This window comes from Platalea leucorodia, assembly GCF_965183815.1.
Source record: "Platalea leucorodia genome assembly, chromosome: 2".
NCBI classification, from domain to species: Eukaryota; Metazoa; Chordata; class Aves; order Pelecaniformes; family Threskiornithidae; genus Platalea; species Platalea leucorodia.
The window spans coordinates 64,776,947-64,793,124 of NC_138824.1; the positions used below are offsets into that span (position 1 = coordinate 64,776,947).

General features: G+C 41.8%; 1 protein-coding gene across 1 annotated transcript in view; it reads right to left on the reverse strand.

Moving 5' to 3' along the window:
• Positions 1–14,815, reverse strand: part of ANKRD10 (ankyrin repeat domain 10) — a 39,339-nt gene extending 24,524 nt beyond the window's left edge. The window contains exons 1-2 of the mRNA XM_082304811.1: positions 14,603–14,815; positions 7,959–8,111 (exon numbers count right to left, since the gene is read on the reverse strand). Coding sequence (XP_082160937.1) covers positions 7,959–8,111; positions 14,603–14,803 — 354 coding nt within the window. The 5' untranslated portion in view covers positions 14,804–14,815. The remainder of the gene's footprint in view (positions 1–7,958; positions 8,112–14,602) is intronic.
• Positions 14,816–16,178: the final 1,363 nt, after the last annotated feature.

The following is a 16,178-nucleotide window of genomic DNA, read 5'->3' on the forward strand; positions in this document are numbered from 1 at the left end:
AACTTATGCAGTACTGTATTGCGCCACAAATACTCACCAGGTGAGGAGTGTGTACGCATAGCTAACTCATATAAGTATGCCCGGAGTTCGCAGGCCAGGCCAGATCTCTCCTGGGACATACACATTGACTCGTGTCCTATATGCTTTTCTTTTCTGACTACCTTTATCCATTTGCATTCCATTATTGTTAACCAACACATCCAATCGTTTAATCTCTTTGTATTATGTGCAAACATACTGGGAGTAGTGTATTGCTTTTCAGGCAACTCCTCTCTACAGTCTGTCTTTGCAGGTAACAGGGAGAATCTACAGCCATTTTACAAATGCAACTGGCAAGCAGCAGGTAAATTCCATGCATCGTGATCTACAGGCTGCAGATGAAATTCAGTACTTGCAATTAACCATCAATATTAAAAACCACAGAGAAGAATCTGTAATGAAATATGGCCTTGAAGTAGCAAGTAAATGTTCAGTTACTGGTTTGTTACGTGATTTAATTATCACAGTCCTCAACACTTTCAATGCACAGCGCGGGGTTTTTTTTCCTTTCTTCCCCATCTTCTTTCTCTCCAAATTTTTTTACAGACTTTATTTGTCTGCGCCACTGATATTAAACATGTTCTAACTGTACGTACCTCATTTTTGCTTCCTCATTCCTTTTATTAAAATATTAACACTAGCTATTAAAGTAACACAGCACCTTTACTGACTCACCAGTCTTCATACACAACAGTGTTCACACCTAACTCTACAGTACTGGTTATGCTTTAACTCTATTTGAAATGTGAATATATTCAAAATATGATCATATTATCATCTTGATAGATAGAAGGTAACAAGTGTTTTAAACTGTCTGCCAAGCTTCTCAGAAATTAAAGCACATCTTTTAGACCATGTAAATATAACTTGAAGATGAATTTTGGATTACGTGTTATATACTCTCAATTTTCTACTTGCCAATTTTATTTCATGGTGAAATATTTTTATAACAAGTTACAAATTCACTGAGGGTAAGCCAGTTTACCAGTGCTTAAGACATATATTCAGCCAAGCAGTGAACCACCTACCACCCCCAGCAGGGAACAATAATGGTACCAGACCAAGTTTACCTCTTATAAACTAAGCAAAATTGCTGAGGCTGACACAAAGTTTGGAGACAGAAGAGAGCAGAAAACTCCTTGGAGTCCTTAGTTATTAAAAAACACCTATACAGCCCTTATTCCAAAATGGCTGTCTGTAGCTGATGAATAGAAGACTGCTTTCCAAGTTTATATAATTTCTCCTATTTATAACTTTTCTTGAAGTTACAGGATAACAGAGGTGTTTAACAGAGGACACAATTTTATTAACTATCATACATGGAAATTCAATTGGCACTAATTTATCCAGGAAGATTTTCTCCATAGTGTAATACATTTTCCCATCATGGAAGCTGTCTTCGATTCATCATTTTGTTATTGTTTCCTTTCTCCCCTCCTCCTTTTGTTAAAGAGGTGAAAGTGTAGAAAAGAAGTGATTTGCCTCTTTTGTTCAGCATTAGTATTTAAAGTCCCAACCCTAACTTAAAAGATAATCATTCAATATAAATTCAGTTTAGGGAAAGTTAGCTCAACTAGCCATGCGTATGACGAAGATGACAGAAATCTTTACTAGCCCCATAAACCTAGCATGCTGCCCACAGCAATATCTAGAGAACTTAATTATGAAGTACTGCTGTGGGGAAACGCTAGAAGGATGAAAAAAGCCCTTTGCAAAAGGACTCCTCATCACTGCATTACAAGAATAAGCAGCTAACAAAGCATTACAGAATAGAGCAGCTAACAATCCTGTCACCAACAACCAGAAAAAGGTTAGTATCTCAGAAGAGAATACATGTCTTGAGAAGGGCTTCTTTCAATCACTGGCCCGGAAAAGTGCGTGTCTCTTCTCTAGAGCTAAGGAATTGAGAAAATACTTAAGAGAACAACAGAATATATGGGTTTAGATTTTTATAGCAATTGTTTTAATTACAGCACCTAAGTTTCAGTCATCACTAATGTTATCTTCTTTTGAAGTTCTCCTATGGGACCAAATCTATTTGCACTGAAACAGTTTCTGAAATAGTCTCCTAGCTCTACAAAGAAGAAATTCTTTCTGGGTTATGAGCTAGACTGAAAGGAAAAAAAAATTATCTCCCACTGAAAAACAGCTTTAAAGTTTACTTATTTTTCAACACATCCAAACTCATGCATACAGAGGAAAACAAAGTACTCTATGAGACTCAGAACAATTCTGTTTTGATTCAACAATTGGAATGAATGGCACCAAAGACAAAAAGCAATAACAGAGGTTTCTCCAAGAAGCTTCAGAGAACAGTTCAGGGTCTAGACTGCTAGCGCATTTTCATGCATAAGACACCTCTTCCCTATCTCTTTTTTGGCCATGTGGAGCAAACTAAGTTATTTTATTTTGAGGGGCTCTACAAATTCCTAATTATCCTTGAGAATACCTCATAATCCTTCTAATTGTCCACAGTTCCCAGATGTGCTTCAGTTTGATGCTTCCCTCCCCGGAATATTACTACAGAAGGGATTACATCAATAACTTGTACTGGCCTTTCATATCTAGAGCAGAACTTTTAGTGGTCCCATTTACTCTTCTGATGTAACACTGCACCAACAGCCCAAACTTCTCTCACAATCCAGAAGTCACATTGTAAATAAATGAGCAGAAAGACGAATTAAGTTTTATTAATTTAGCATTCAAGATAGCACAGGTTTGTTTGTTTCTGTGGAGACTTAAGTATTCTGTGCACAGTGCTCCTGAAGAGATGATAAAAAGAGTCATGACACATCATAGGCACATTTGGTTTTTTGCAACTCACTGCCACTGTCAAACATCTTCCTCCTTTCCCTTGGAGGAGCATGACTATCCTTTTGCAAAGATAAGGGCAGTCTTCTCTAGCTTGGACTCATGACTGGACTACCTTTGACTTGTATTTCTTTTTACTGAGCAAGTAACTAGCTTCCTTCCTTATTCTCTTTTTATTTATGTGGCTGAAGAGTCTTTTGCTTTTTTTGCCTTAAATTTTCTCAGTAAATCTATCTCCGCTTGATTAATCAGTTTGCATTTCCTCACTATGCTGCTTAACCTCAAAAGACACTTCCTCTACTGATTAAATATGTTTCTCAAACTCTCTCCTTATTCCCAGGCCTCTTTTAGATGTGATTATTTTTTCAGTTCAGTCTAAAGCCATTTTTTACTCTATTTTCCCTCTTTCTGTCTTTTTGGGATCCAAATTTCTGTTGGCTTTAGGATCTTGAGGTTGAACTTCGAGCAAATTTCATATTTTGTTCTCCAAGTTCCAAGTCCCTGGATAAGAGTCAGTTCATTTCACTCACTGGTATCTTTACATCCCTGTCATTTAAAAAAAAAAGTTACTTACCTGTAAGTTGGTTTTGGTGTTTTGGTTTTTGTTTTAAAAAACAACCCCCCCCCATGCACATTTACACTGAAAGCTTTCAACTATGTGTACTGGTCTTTGCTGGGACAGAGTTAATTTTCTTCATAGTAGCTGGCATGGCACTACGTTTCGGATTTGTGACCAAAGCAGTGTTGATAATATGCCGATGTTTTAGCTAGCAGTGGGCTGAGGGTGCACAAGAAGCTGGGAGTGACACAGCTGGGACCTCTGACCCAAACTGATCAAAGGAATATCCCATACCATATGACATCATGCTCAGCAAAAAAAACTGGGGGGCTGGAGTTTGCTGGACCTGGGGACTGGCTGGGCATCAGTCAGCTAGTGGTGAGCAATTGTGGGATTTTTTGGTTGTGGTGTGGGGGTTTTAAAAAATTTTTATCATCACTTGAATTTCTTGGGTGTGTTTTTCTTCGCTTCCTTTTTTTTAACCTATTAAACTGTCTTTATCTCAACCCACAAGTTTTCTCACTTTTCCCTTCCGACTCTCTCCCTCAGCCCACCGAGGGGAGGAATGAGCAAGCGGCTGCATGGTGCTTCAGTGCCTACTGGGGTTAAACCATAACACAATGCACTTGCAAAATACTTCTAGTATAGATATCTGACTAAGACACAGAAGCACTATTTTACATGACGAGAAACAAACTAACTCCATTCCTTAATTCAACTGACTGAACTGCAAGTTCTACCAGCTGATCACGTTTCAAGAGCCATTCAGATTTCTTGAACCCAGCACCCTACCCCTTCTGAAGCCAAGAAGCAGAAGCTGGAGAATACCAAGTATTTTTTCCTCATTCGCTGCTAAAAATGCTTTGCATTCATGATGGTTTCTCCTTCTGAATTTTGAGTACAGATGAGAGCCGATGGAATATTTTTATCTGGATTTAGTCCAAATTGTTGTTTAAAATACAAAACTATAACATACCAAAGGAATGAGTGTTTTCTTCCTCCCCACCAAGGATATCAGCGTGTTTACAGTTCTTGCTAGCACGGGCAGTCTAACCCTCCTAAATCTATCTGCCATCACTGCCACATGATGGTAACTGGCTAGATGAAAAGTAAGTTTGCATCACCTGTAAGGACGCAGTATTTCTTATCCCTTCTCTTTAAGACAGGCCACACAAAACTGGTGTTTTGCTAATCAATACAGGCAACATACAACAGAATATTTAATAGGCTGAGGCTAGAGGGAAAACATATTTAAATGAAGTAATAGGCTTTTTAATCAAAAAGTACTTTGCACTGTTACAGTGAACTAGAGCAGGCAGGTAGATGAGTGCAGGTCTTGAGTCACATTATTAATAACTATTAGTAGGCACTGCCCACTGAAGGAAAAAAAATAAATAACAGGACTTTCTCTTGAGTCCGCTGCTGGGTAGAAATAGGCAGGTCATTGCGTGACACTTCAGCTTTCTCCTGTGAATTTTTGTGGTGATCTGGGAGGGAGGGGGGAGAACTGCCCACTGATCATTAAAGTGAGAGAGATGGTTCTAGCCAGCACATACAGTTATAAAAGAGGGCTGGGCATCACAGGATATACTCACAGAACTTATCTGAGGAGTATGGTACGGCTGGGACAAGCAGTTTTTCAGCATTTGTCCTTCATTGCTGCTGCCTGAGAGATGTCCTAGGCAACTGTCACCAGCACAGAGATATGCATTTTCAAGTTGTCCTAAACTTCAGGGCAGGCAGCATGGGCTACAATACAGTACCTCAGGGCAGATATGAGAAAGCATGCATGCAAAGTCTACTGAGTACCGGAGGTTTACGTTAAGACTGAGAGACTCGAGTGGATTCCTTTTCAGAAGCTATCCTTTTCTTTTTCCAGAGGTGATGGGTTAGTCTGTAGCCAATGACCAGGAGTCAGTTTGGAAGGAAAGTTTTACTAGTTTAAATATCAAGTATTCCCAGATCTTTCTCAGCATGTGTTTTGTATCCAGTGTCCATGGAACACTTGTCCTCACACAAGCATTAGCCAATGACTATGTCTGTTTGAAGTACAGCATCAGTCAGCGAGCTGGAAGGAATAAACAAAATACACATCAGGAAATAGTGCTCCAAAAGCTCAAAAGTGTGGGTGGAAGCCCTAGATGACCACCTGAAAGTGCCTGGAAGTTAAATAAGTAACCAAGATCATTTATTAAGCAGTTCAAATCAAACAAGAATAGCAGAATTTGACTGCAATTCAATGAACAGCTGGAAGGAATTGGGGAGAGCAAAGCATGCACTATGCTTTACATAGCCATGTATGAAACATTCCAAATATCTGTGGGATGAATTTGCTGCTATAGGTATGACCAAGGTACACCGTTTAGCTTTCAGTGCTCATGCACATGAAACCACTGTGACTGACCAGGTGCATCCTTACAAAGAACTTAAGAGACTTTTTTGTCTCTACTACCATTTTAATTAACCAGAGCTATCTTCTCATTTTATGATCAACCCAAATCTAGAATACCTCTTCTTGTTTGTTCAACTAACATTTTGAAGGGGCAAAAAGAAGTTATTACATTCAAGTGTAACTTGAGCCTACCATTAACAGCAATAAGGCTTCCACAGTGTCATCTCTCAGTACTATCTCTATTAGTGTTCTTTGCCTGTCAATACCTGAATCTGTCCTTAGAATTCTACAGGATACTATCACCACTATCTCATTTGAAAACTTGAGAACCACAGTACTGTTCCTCCTGTGGAGGACCACTGATCTATTATTTGAATTTGCTCTGGTGACAGACCATCAGTTCCTAAAGACTCCCAAGTCACTGGCTAGTCTTGGTGACTTCGTTAAGCTGGAATGAGTTTCCTGTCTACTTTTAACTGCATGTCACACTGCCTTCTGCTTTCCTTTACAGTCATCTGCATGTTGCCCTCAGCCCATGGAAAGATCTCTCTGCACGCTTCTCCTCTTCATTTGGGGGCTAGCTGCTACCTTCTTCTTTGCTATAACCTCACTCACTAGATGTGATTTTTTTTCCCCCATCACGTTCCAGGACAGCAAGCTTGTTCTTCAACTCCATTTCAACCTCACTGGTCAGTTCTTCTCTTTATCCTCATAGTTGGAAACTTTCATTCTTCTCATTCATTCATTTTCATTCATTCTTCTCTTCTCATTTAGCAGATATTTGTACATCTTTATTCTGTGCATGCCATGTTTCCTCTCTAATCACCGTTTCTTTACATTCTTACCTGGTCTCCAGATGCATTTATAGTTCTTGTATTTTCTCTTCTGAAGATTCTACCACTATGCAGCAATAACTTATTGCATAAGTTACTTTTGTCAGGTATCAAGGAGAAGATGCGATCTATAGCCTCTGCATCCAGTCACCTTCATTGTTTCTACAATTCTCCTGGTGAACAGCTGTTCTCAATGCACCAGCCTTCTTTTCTGAAAACTCAACACAAACTTCCCCATTTCTTATTTTTGCATAGATTTAATTAAAAAAAGAAAAACCAAACTCTAAAAATGCAAATGCTCAAGTTCTTCAGCAGACTTAGCTTAACTCTACTGCATATAAAACACAGTCTGGCCATTAAATATTTTAAGAAAAGTATGATGCAAGATTTAACAGACCAGACATTTTACAGATGCTGTGCTATACTACAGCTTTTAGTAAATGCGTATGCTGTAGTATTAATTACTCTCATAGAATATTATAAATAATAATTTTGAGTACTGTTATAAAGGCACACATTATGTATGCCCAGCAGGCATAATAGATCCATTCAGTACCACAAACATTTTATCTAAAAGCATGATAGATTTAAGCACTCGATTCTGTTACTGTACCAGAGTACAACAGTCCTTTACAGGAATTTTGCTACATTAATGCATTCTCTGCTACCAAATAAAATTATCCTTACTCACAGTAGAAGTAATGGAAAATTATTAAAAAAAAAAATAAATCACCCATTCATTCTTTGTTAGTAAAGTACGTGTTTCTGACCTATTTGCAGGAAGTTACTAGAAAAGCTTTAGAAATAATCTAAAAAGGAAAACAGTATGAAACCAGATGCACCTTGAAATAAACCATAGCAGACCTTGCTAGTTAGATGTACGACTGAATCATGAAGCACTACAAAGGCCTCATGGTTCTGCAGGTAATGGGGAATTTTTCAAGTCTTAGCATATTTAATAAGTAAGATGTTCCTTGCTAGTCTTTTTTCTTTCCCCTAAAGAGGCATTACAATATTGGAATATTTGCTAATGCTGCCAACACCAGAGCAGCATACCATTTTGTTCAAGAAGCAGCAAGATGTCAATTCCTAAAACAAATGTCCTCCAAACCTTTAGCGGCTTAAAGGACATTTATTACTCCTCTCTCTACTATAATGAAAAAGGTCTGTAACTGACAATGAAGTCATTTGACTTCAGCTGATGTTAAAAATAATACATTATTTTTATGTGTATGTGAATGTAAGGATCACACATGTAGTAAAAAGGGACCAAGACACTCCTTCCAAAACTATATGCAGACATGAAATATGCATCAATCCGTACCTGTTTGTTTATGTTGGCCCCCACTTGAATCAACCAATTCAGGCACTGTGGATGTCCTCCAAAAGCAGCAATGTGGGCTGGTGTTTGAGCAAAACGTGTTGTACTGGCATTTACAGAAGCTCCAGCTCTTACTAACTGCATTAGGCACTCCAGCTTTAAAGACATGAGGGAATAAAACCAGAAATGTTACACAGATATGCCATGAGAATTAGCACATACTAAATAAATAAATAAATAAACAAACCCGAGAAAAGCTAAACTTGCTAGTGAGACTACATGGATGCAAAACAAGACAATATGAACATTAGGATCTTCCCCCTCCTTCCTTTACTTTGGCCATACCTGAGACATACTTAATTCTCACCCCAAAAACCGAATGCCAACATTTATGTTCAGGATGGGGGAAAAGAGGACATAAATACCTCAGAGCTGAATACAAAAGCTACTCAGTTTGCTTTTGTTAGAGAGGAAAAAAGATTTCTGATCCAGCAACGCTGCGAACATGATACTAAACAGACATTATTAGATAACGTTTACCAAACAAGAGTGTTGTTAGGAGCTACACAGATGTATTTGCAGGAGAGTTTAGAGTAAGGTAAATGAGAAAAAACACAAGAAAGATTTAAATTTCTTTAATGTTTTCTTAGAGTGACAGAAGCAGATTACTAATGAAAATCAATACTGTTAATACTATGCTAAATCTATAAGAGGAATAAATTCTTTTCACCGTTTTCCTGTTATTACAGCTGAAGAGCTGTTAAAAAACAAAATAGGTTGCATGTTTGTGGCAATACCAAAAAAGAAAGGCTCTCTGTTTTAAAAAAATCGCAGTATTTTGTCACACTATATTCTGACTTTTATTTTCCCATCATACTAACCAGAAGCGTCAGATATCCAGATACTATTTTTAAATGTTCATAACATTGCATTTGTAGAAGCTAGGCAAGCCACAGCCACGATGACCTCAACTTTCAAAAATAGTAAAAAAAAAAATGCTCCTTTCCTGTCACACAGTAACATTGTCTTTTTGTTGATAGGAAAAGGAATGCACTATGCTAAAATAAACAGTTTAGTCTAGCCTTCCATTTATTGTGGTTAGAAAACAAACACCACTGCACACACATGCACAGCAAAACTAAAAACCACCACACTGACTCAGGTTTATATAAAACAAAAATCTACAGGTCAGTCTCTCACAGTTAAAGAAAACGTTTGTTAGCCATGCCACAGCCATGGAATAATCTGTTCATAAAGGAGCAATTAAAAAGCATCAGAAAGTCAGCTGGCAGCTTGATTCCAGATAGAAGCATAAACATGACGATTTCAACATTCTTCTCTACTGCTGTATGTCAAGTCTCTCTTTCTCTCTTTTTTTTTTAACCTGTAAATTCCTGATCTTGAAGAATTACATACATGTGAGAAAAGTACCAACCACTGTAGTGAAGTATTTTATATTAGTCTTGCAAATATATTGTGAACTTCAATTCTTTCCTCCCCCCGTATAGTTCAAACAAACACATATGAACCCTATCCTTCGGGATATACAAAAGTACTTTTTTGGACTGTAATGGACTTGACACTAGACATAGATATACCATTAACTCACTAATTACATGACAGAAACATGCAAGGGTAACTGAAATATTGCAGTATTAATTAATCTAGCTCCATAAACCTCAACATTACCAAGGATACAGTACCTTATCAAAAGCAAACAAGTACTTTTACTGCAAAAAAAATGTACATCAAAAAACTGGGGTGAGAAAATTTATAATTCTAATGCTAGACTACCCAAATACATTTTGTATTTGCTAATCTTAGACTTTCCTTGGTGTTCACATGCTAGCACACCTAATATTGCTGTTAACCCTCAATAATTATTAATAATTGTAACACTGTAATTATTAATACGCAATGTGGTGGGAAAAAACCCAGCTACACCAAGGGGTTTCTCTACTATAACTGCAAACAAAAATAAAGTTCAGCCAGTTTTTAAAACAATAGAATTTTAATAGTATTAATTTGAAAACACTTTCAGACAAGCATCACAACTTCAGGAAAGAATAATATTTCCTGCACAGAAACCGGGCTGAAAGAATTTCCATAATTAGACAGGCATTATAGCCTATCAATTAAAAGGGGAAAAACATTGGAACTGGTTCACCAGCACCATCTTGCACTGGTTAAATCCACTTTGTAAGATGGCTAATGTCATAATTATCTATACAAGTTCATGTTTAAATGTTGGGTTTTTTTCTTATGTGCCCCCCCCCCCCCCCTTCTTTCTTACAGGGCTTTAATAATGAAGATAACATTTCATCCCATTAAAAGCTGAAGTATGGGTCTTCTGCATCATGGCTGTCAGAAAAACCTGCTTCTTTGAACATTATGGTCGAATGAGGTAAATTACTTCCATGGATAAGAAAAGTCAACATAACGAAAAATACTACTTCACTTGATTATTTACGCTTGAGATCAGGACACACAAGTCCACTTTCATTAAATAACCTTTTAGAAGATGTTTTCTACTGTATTGTTATACCTAAAGCAGAAGTTAAACTGATTTAATGAAGAAGACAGACAGGCCTCCACATACACCACAACACTGGCAAAATACCAAGGACGAGACAGGCATTTGTATCTGTACTACTTTTGTTCCAAAAGAAACAGAATGTACTTACTACTATTTTGCTTCCTGTAATGTAAACAGTCAAATGGCAAAAATAAAAGTAGGAGAAGCGTACAAGCAAATAGATGTGGTCAGAGAAAATAAAAATACACATGCAAGTGGTTAAAAAGAAAAATGACGTTAAGGTTAGTAGAAGACAAAAACGAATTAAAAGCAAATTTTTTTTATGCAAGCCCTTCATTTTCTAGCTCTCTGGTAGCTTTTTAGATTGTTAACAATTTTACATTCTGACCCATCTTCTCAGAAATCTACAGAATGCCAGTGTAATTTAGGGCACTATATAATTAACTCTAATTTGAATACAGCCACTCTAATGGGAAGTAATTTACATCTCAGGATATGATCACTTCTCTGCAGTCAGGGAATATCCTGAAAATGCGAACTCCACCACAGATACTCAACGCAGCAAGTAAATTTGGACTTGCTACTATCTCTAAAAGGAGGTCTACGCTACCATTAAAACTTTAGATATTACAACCAGAAACACTGGATGGAAGTGTTCAATTGACTTTGCTGGTATTTTATTTATTACTTGCAAGCTGTACAAGTATGTTTCAGAGTAAGCTATTAAAAAACACTGTGTTTTCATTTTTAGTCTTAAGGTACTCTGATTTTATTGATACTAGTATTAGATCCGTATTCCACCCCCAAAAACTATCTTTCCTCTTTCACATATTCATTTCTAACAGAACTTGACTGTTGATGCTGCTTCCTTACTGCAGCACATCTAGGACTACATTCTTGCACGCAGTTGTACATGGCTTTATTCTAAAATGATTTTTGTACTGTCCTTTGATATAACAAGGGCTTTCTTCTATGTCCAATTGTGCAATAGGTAAAGAAACATCTCTATACTGCTAAAGTTCACCAACCCTGGACTGATGCTGTGTGTGCATGCACAGGCATGCATACGTGCATGAACTGTTTTAGATTTCACTGCCTACAACAAGTTGCTCCACAAGGACTTCTTCCAGAAAGGAACTAAATCAGTTTTGTCATTTCAGCCTCCTACAGGGCTGCAGTTAGAACTGATACATGTCTGGCAGACCACACTGCTAAACGGCCCTATATGAGAAGGACAGCCATGAAGTGTTCTGTTGCAATTTAATTTCTTTCAGGAAAAGAAAAACAAATGAGTGAAAATTCCACGAAATCTATAAAAACAAAGAAGTGCAGAGGGAAAGAGTCTTCTTCAGTAACTACTAATGAACATTTCAAAAATTCATGTTTTAAAAATCTAATACTCTACAATTAGAGTTTAGAATTGGAACTCTTCTAATACTAGAACTCTCCATTTGAAGTTTTGATGAATCTGAACTTGGAAAAAAACCATAAATAACAACATAAGACAAGCATATGAATGTCCCCTAAGAGCAGCTATTGTTTCACTGCTGGCAATCGTCTATTAATTGGTGAAAGGTAAAAGTATAACTATGCCACACAAGCAAAGTCAGTCGAGTTTGAGATCTGATTACATTGCTGTAACTTTTTCCAAGTGTATTGTATAGTCTCTGGCTCAGAGAAAGGAACACTACCTGAGAACTATAAAACATGCAGATAACGTCCATAAATTTAAGTTGCCTAGACCTTGTCAACAGGTTTTTAGGGAGGTAAATATATGCAAAGTGATATAAAACCCATTTACAGCCTATGTCATCTTTGCAAGTCTCATTTCACTTGCCAGATTTTTCCCCTTATATGCAACAACAACAACACTATCAAATTTTGCTGATACCCAAGAATGAACACAGCAAATATAAACACAGTATCTTGCAGACTGACTTGTTCCTTTTGTTAGCTGTTTCTGCAAGAGTCTCTTCAACAGAAACTAGAACGTACACAAAACCTCACATAACCTAGCATGGTTAGAAAGCTGAAAATGTTTAAAGGAAAAAACCAAAACAACACACATACTTGAAAGGCAAAAAGCCAGATGGCCACAACCACGTACCAAAGAGAAATTCTTACGAGATGGAAGAAGGAAACAGAAGACTGTAACGCCAAATTAGTATCTTTGCATTTTCTATGAGCGTACTTCACTATAGAATTTAAGGCACTCCATGTTTTTTCTGAGTGTAGAAGCGTAGAAGGTTATTAGCTTCTTTTTCGAAGAGCTAAAAGGCTGCCTTAGGTTTGGTGGTGTTTTTTTTTTTGTTTGGGTGGGTTGGGTTTGTTTTGTTTGGTTTTTTGTGTGTGTGTGTTTTTTGTTTGTTTTTTTTTTTTTTTTTTTTTTTTACAGACTGAAGGACTACTTAGCTATGTTTCTAAAATGCTTCTCAAACAAGCACTGCAGATAAGATCACTTAACATATAGAAAACATCTCCTAATGTACTTTCATAAACCTTAACAACTGCGTAAGTACATTTATTCTCCTTCTCTGACACACAATCAAAACAAATAGACACACAAATAGAAATATATTGGAAATGGGAGGGAGAACAAGAACAAAGCTCCTCAAAATCCAAAACCAGACAAATCAATGACGAAAAAAACCCGAACCCCAGCCCTCTAGGCTGGAATTCTGCACAGGCTGGAACACTCACTGCATTAGAAACAGGAAAGGCCTACATAAAATCAATTAAGATACCACTCATCTTAAGACTTGAAGTTAGAGATAAGCCAGAGAAGAAAGGTGCTTTAGAAATATTTGGGTGATTTTTTTTTCCATTTGCCCATTTCCTAAAGAGATGTTAATTCCCATTTTCGAGTTTGTCAATCCAACAAAGGAGATTGTAAACACATTATTTTTAAAATGGTCCTAGGATTCTCGTATAGCACGGCTTCAAACACTGCCTGTCAGCTTAGACAGGCCACCATTATTTTTTAATACTTAAGGTTCAAAAGGAACCGAAAGCAGTGGTTTCAGGAATAGAATAGACTAATTCAGTTGGAAGGGACCTACGACGATCATCCAGTCCAAAGCCTGACCAGTTGAAGGCTGAGCAAAAGTTAAAGCATGTTGTTAAGGGCATCGTCCAAATGCCTCTTAACCACTGACAGGCTTGAGGCACCGACCACCTCTCTAGGAAGCCTGTTCCAGTGTTTGACCTCCCTCTCGGTAAAGAAACGCTTCCTCATGTCCAGTCTAAACCTCCCTTGGTACAGATTCGAACCACGGTGTAGGTACTTCCTATGTTTTGATCTTTTCTGCATTGCAACGATGCCAACGCAGTTAATTCCGTACTCGTTATCTGCGCGTGTATAAACCACGGTTTGTTTTTCACACTGACGGCAAGCGAGGAGAGCTTTACAAGCACAAGCATCTTCTTCCCAAACTCCTACCGAGTCGGTAGTCATAACACAGGCACCACAACACAACAGTCTCCAGGTGTGGAGTCTGAGGGCGGCAAGGACCATGACCAGACTCTGCAGACAAAGCACGAAGCGCGACGCGGCGGGGGGTTAGCGGGGAAGGGAAGGGCTCGCCGCCCCGGCGGTCCCTCTCGCCCCGCCGGGGAGGGGCCCCCGCCCCTCCTCCCCCCCACTGGCTCCCGCTGAACCGGGCTTCTTCCGAAAGCCCGGCGGCGAGACGCAGGGCCGCCCGTCAGCCGGCCTCCCGGCCAGGCGGCGGAAAAAAGGGGCCGCTGCCGCCGCCGGCGGCGGGGAGGGGATGAACGATTCGGGGACGGCAGGTGCCACCAGCCCCGGCATCTGCCGCACCGCCGCCTGGCTGACGGCGGGGACAGGCAAGCGGCCAAGGGCCGCGGCTCTCCCCTCCCTCCCTCCCTCCCGCCCGATCCCTGAGGAGCGGCAGAAGGCCGGGGCGGGGGGGGAGCGGCGCGGCGGGCGCCTCCCGGCAGAGCGCGCGCAAGGGGCAAAGATGGCGCCGCGCCGCGCTGCGCGCGAGCGGGACTCGCGCCCTCCTTCCCCTTCACCACCAAACCCCCCCCCGCCTCCGCTCCCGCCGCCGCCGCCCTCGCTCCGCCGGCCCAGCCGGGCCGGGCCGGGCCCCACCTTGCCGAAGTGCGCGGCCCAGTGGATAGGCGTCCAGCCGTAGAAGGAGTCCTCGGCGGCCAGGTCGGAGCGGGGCGAGCTCTGGAGCAGCGCGCACAAGGCGGGCAGGTCCCCATCGCGACAGGCGCGGTGCAGGGGGAAGCGCAGGGTCAGCAGCTCCTCGCTGGAGAAACCCGCCTCGGGGCCGGCTCCCAGCGACATGGCGGGCAGGGCGGGGGGGGGGGGGGAAGCGGCGAGGGGGGTGGCGGCGGCAGGGGCGAGGGGAGGGGGAATAGGAAGGAGGGGGAGAGCAGAAGAAGCGGGCGGGCGGGCCGGGGCGCGCTGTCCAGGCGGGAAGCGGCGGCGACTGCGGCTGCCGCTCGCTGCCGGAGCACAAAGGAAGCGGGGCGGGGCCGCGCGCGCCGCTCCGCCCCTCGGGGGCGGGGCCGGGCGCCCCTCGGGGCGCGGGCGCGGGCAGCGCCGGCGGGAAGCCCGCGAGGGGAGGGGGGCGGGAGGCTGGCGAGCGCCCCGCGCCCCGCCCGCGGCCGGGCCGTTTTTTCCGTTGCCCGAGGGGGGAGAGCTGTTGCCGCCGCCGGCGGCTGAGGAGGCAGGCTTGGCAGCAGCCCCCGGGGCAGGGCGGGAGCGGCCTGCTCAAGCCAGCGCGCCGGCGGTAGAGGGACGGCGCCTCTGGGCTCGGCGGGGCAAAGCCAGCCGGCGCGGCCGTGGTTTCTTGCTCTCCCTGCGCGGCGGGGCGAGAGGAGCGGCCCGTGTTACCGCTGCTCTCCCCGCGCAGGTGGAATCGCCGGGGAGCGGGCTCTGCCGCGGCGCACAGAGCGTCGTGACCGTCGCCGAACCTTTGCTAGGGGTGGCGGAATCGGCCGCCCCGGAGGCTGCGCTGCTGGCTTTTAACGCGCCGAGTTTCCCTGACCACCAGCCAGTAGGGGTACGGGCTCTCCAGAGCGCCTGTGCGGTTAGCAGCGGTAGTGAAGGAGAGCGGATGTTTGTCGTGTAAAGGCGCCCCGGGAGGCGGATTTGATGGAAACAAACCATACGTCATCTAGCCTTCTCTTCCAGACACCAAGTTCACCTGAGCAGACCCCCCCTCAACTCAAAGGGACCGTTCGTGTGTGTGATATGTTTCCTTGCTTGGGGCCCTGACCTAGTACCTGAGTATTCAGTTGTGGTGTTGCCATACACCATGTAAGTGCTTTCAAGCCAACTTCAGTACCCTTCAGCACTTGGAGATAGCGATGGGTTTGTGCTGCATCATAGATTGCAAACCAAAGGATAACCTTGTTAGTGTCTGATTAAAGTCATAGAATCGTTAAGGTTGGAAAGGACCTCTGAGCTCATCAAGTCCAACCTGTTAACCTGACTGCCTGGTCCACCTCTAAACCATGTCCCTAACCACCACATCCACACGTTTTCTGAATACTTCCAGGGACTGTGATTGCACCGCTTCCCTGGGCAGGCTGTTCCAATGCCTAACCACTCCCTGCATGAAGAAATTTTTCCTATATCTAATGTAAATCTCCCCTGGCACAACTTGAGCCCATTTCCTCTTGTCCTAAAATGACAGTGCCAAATTTTAATTGCA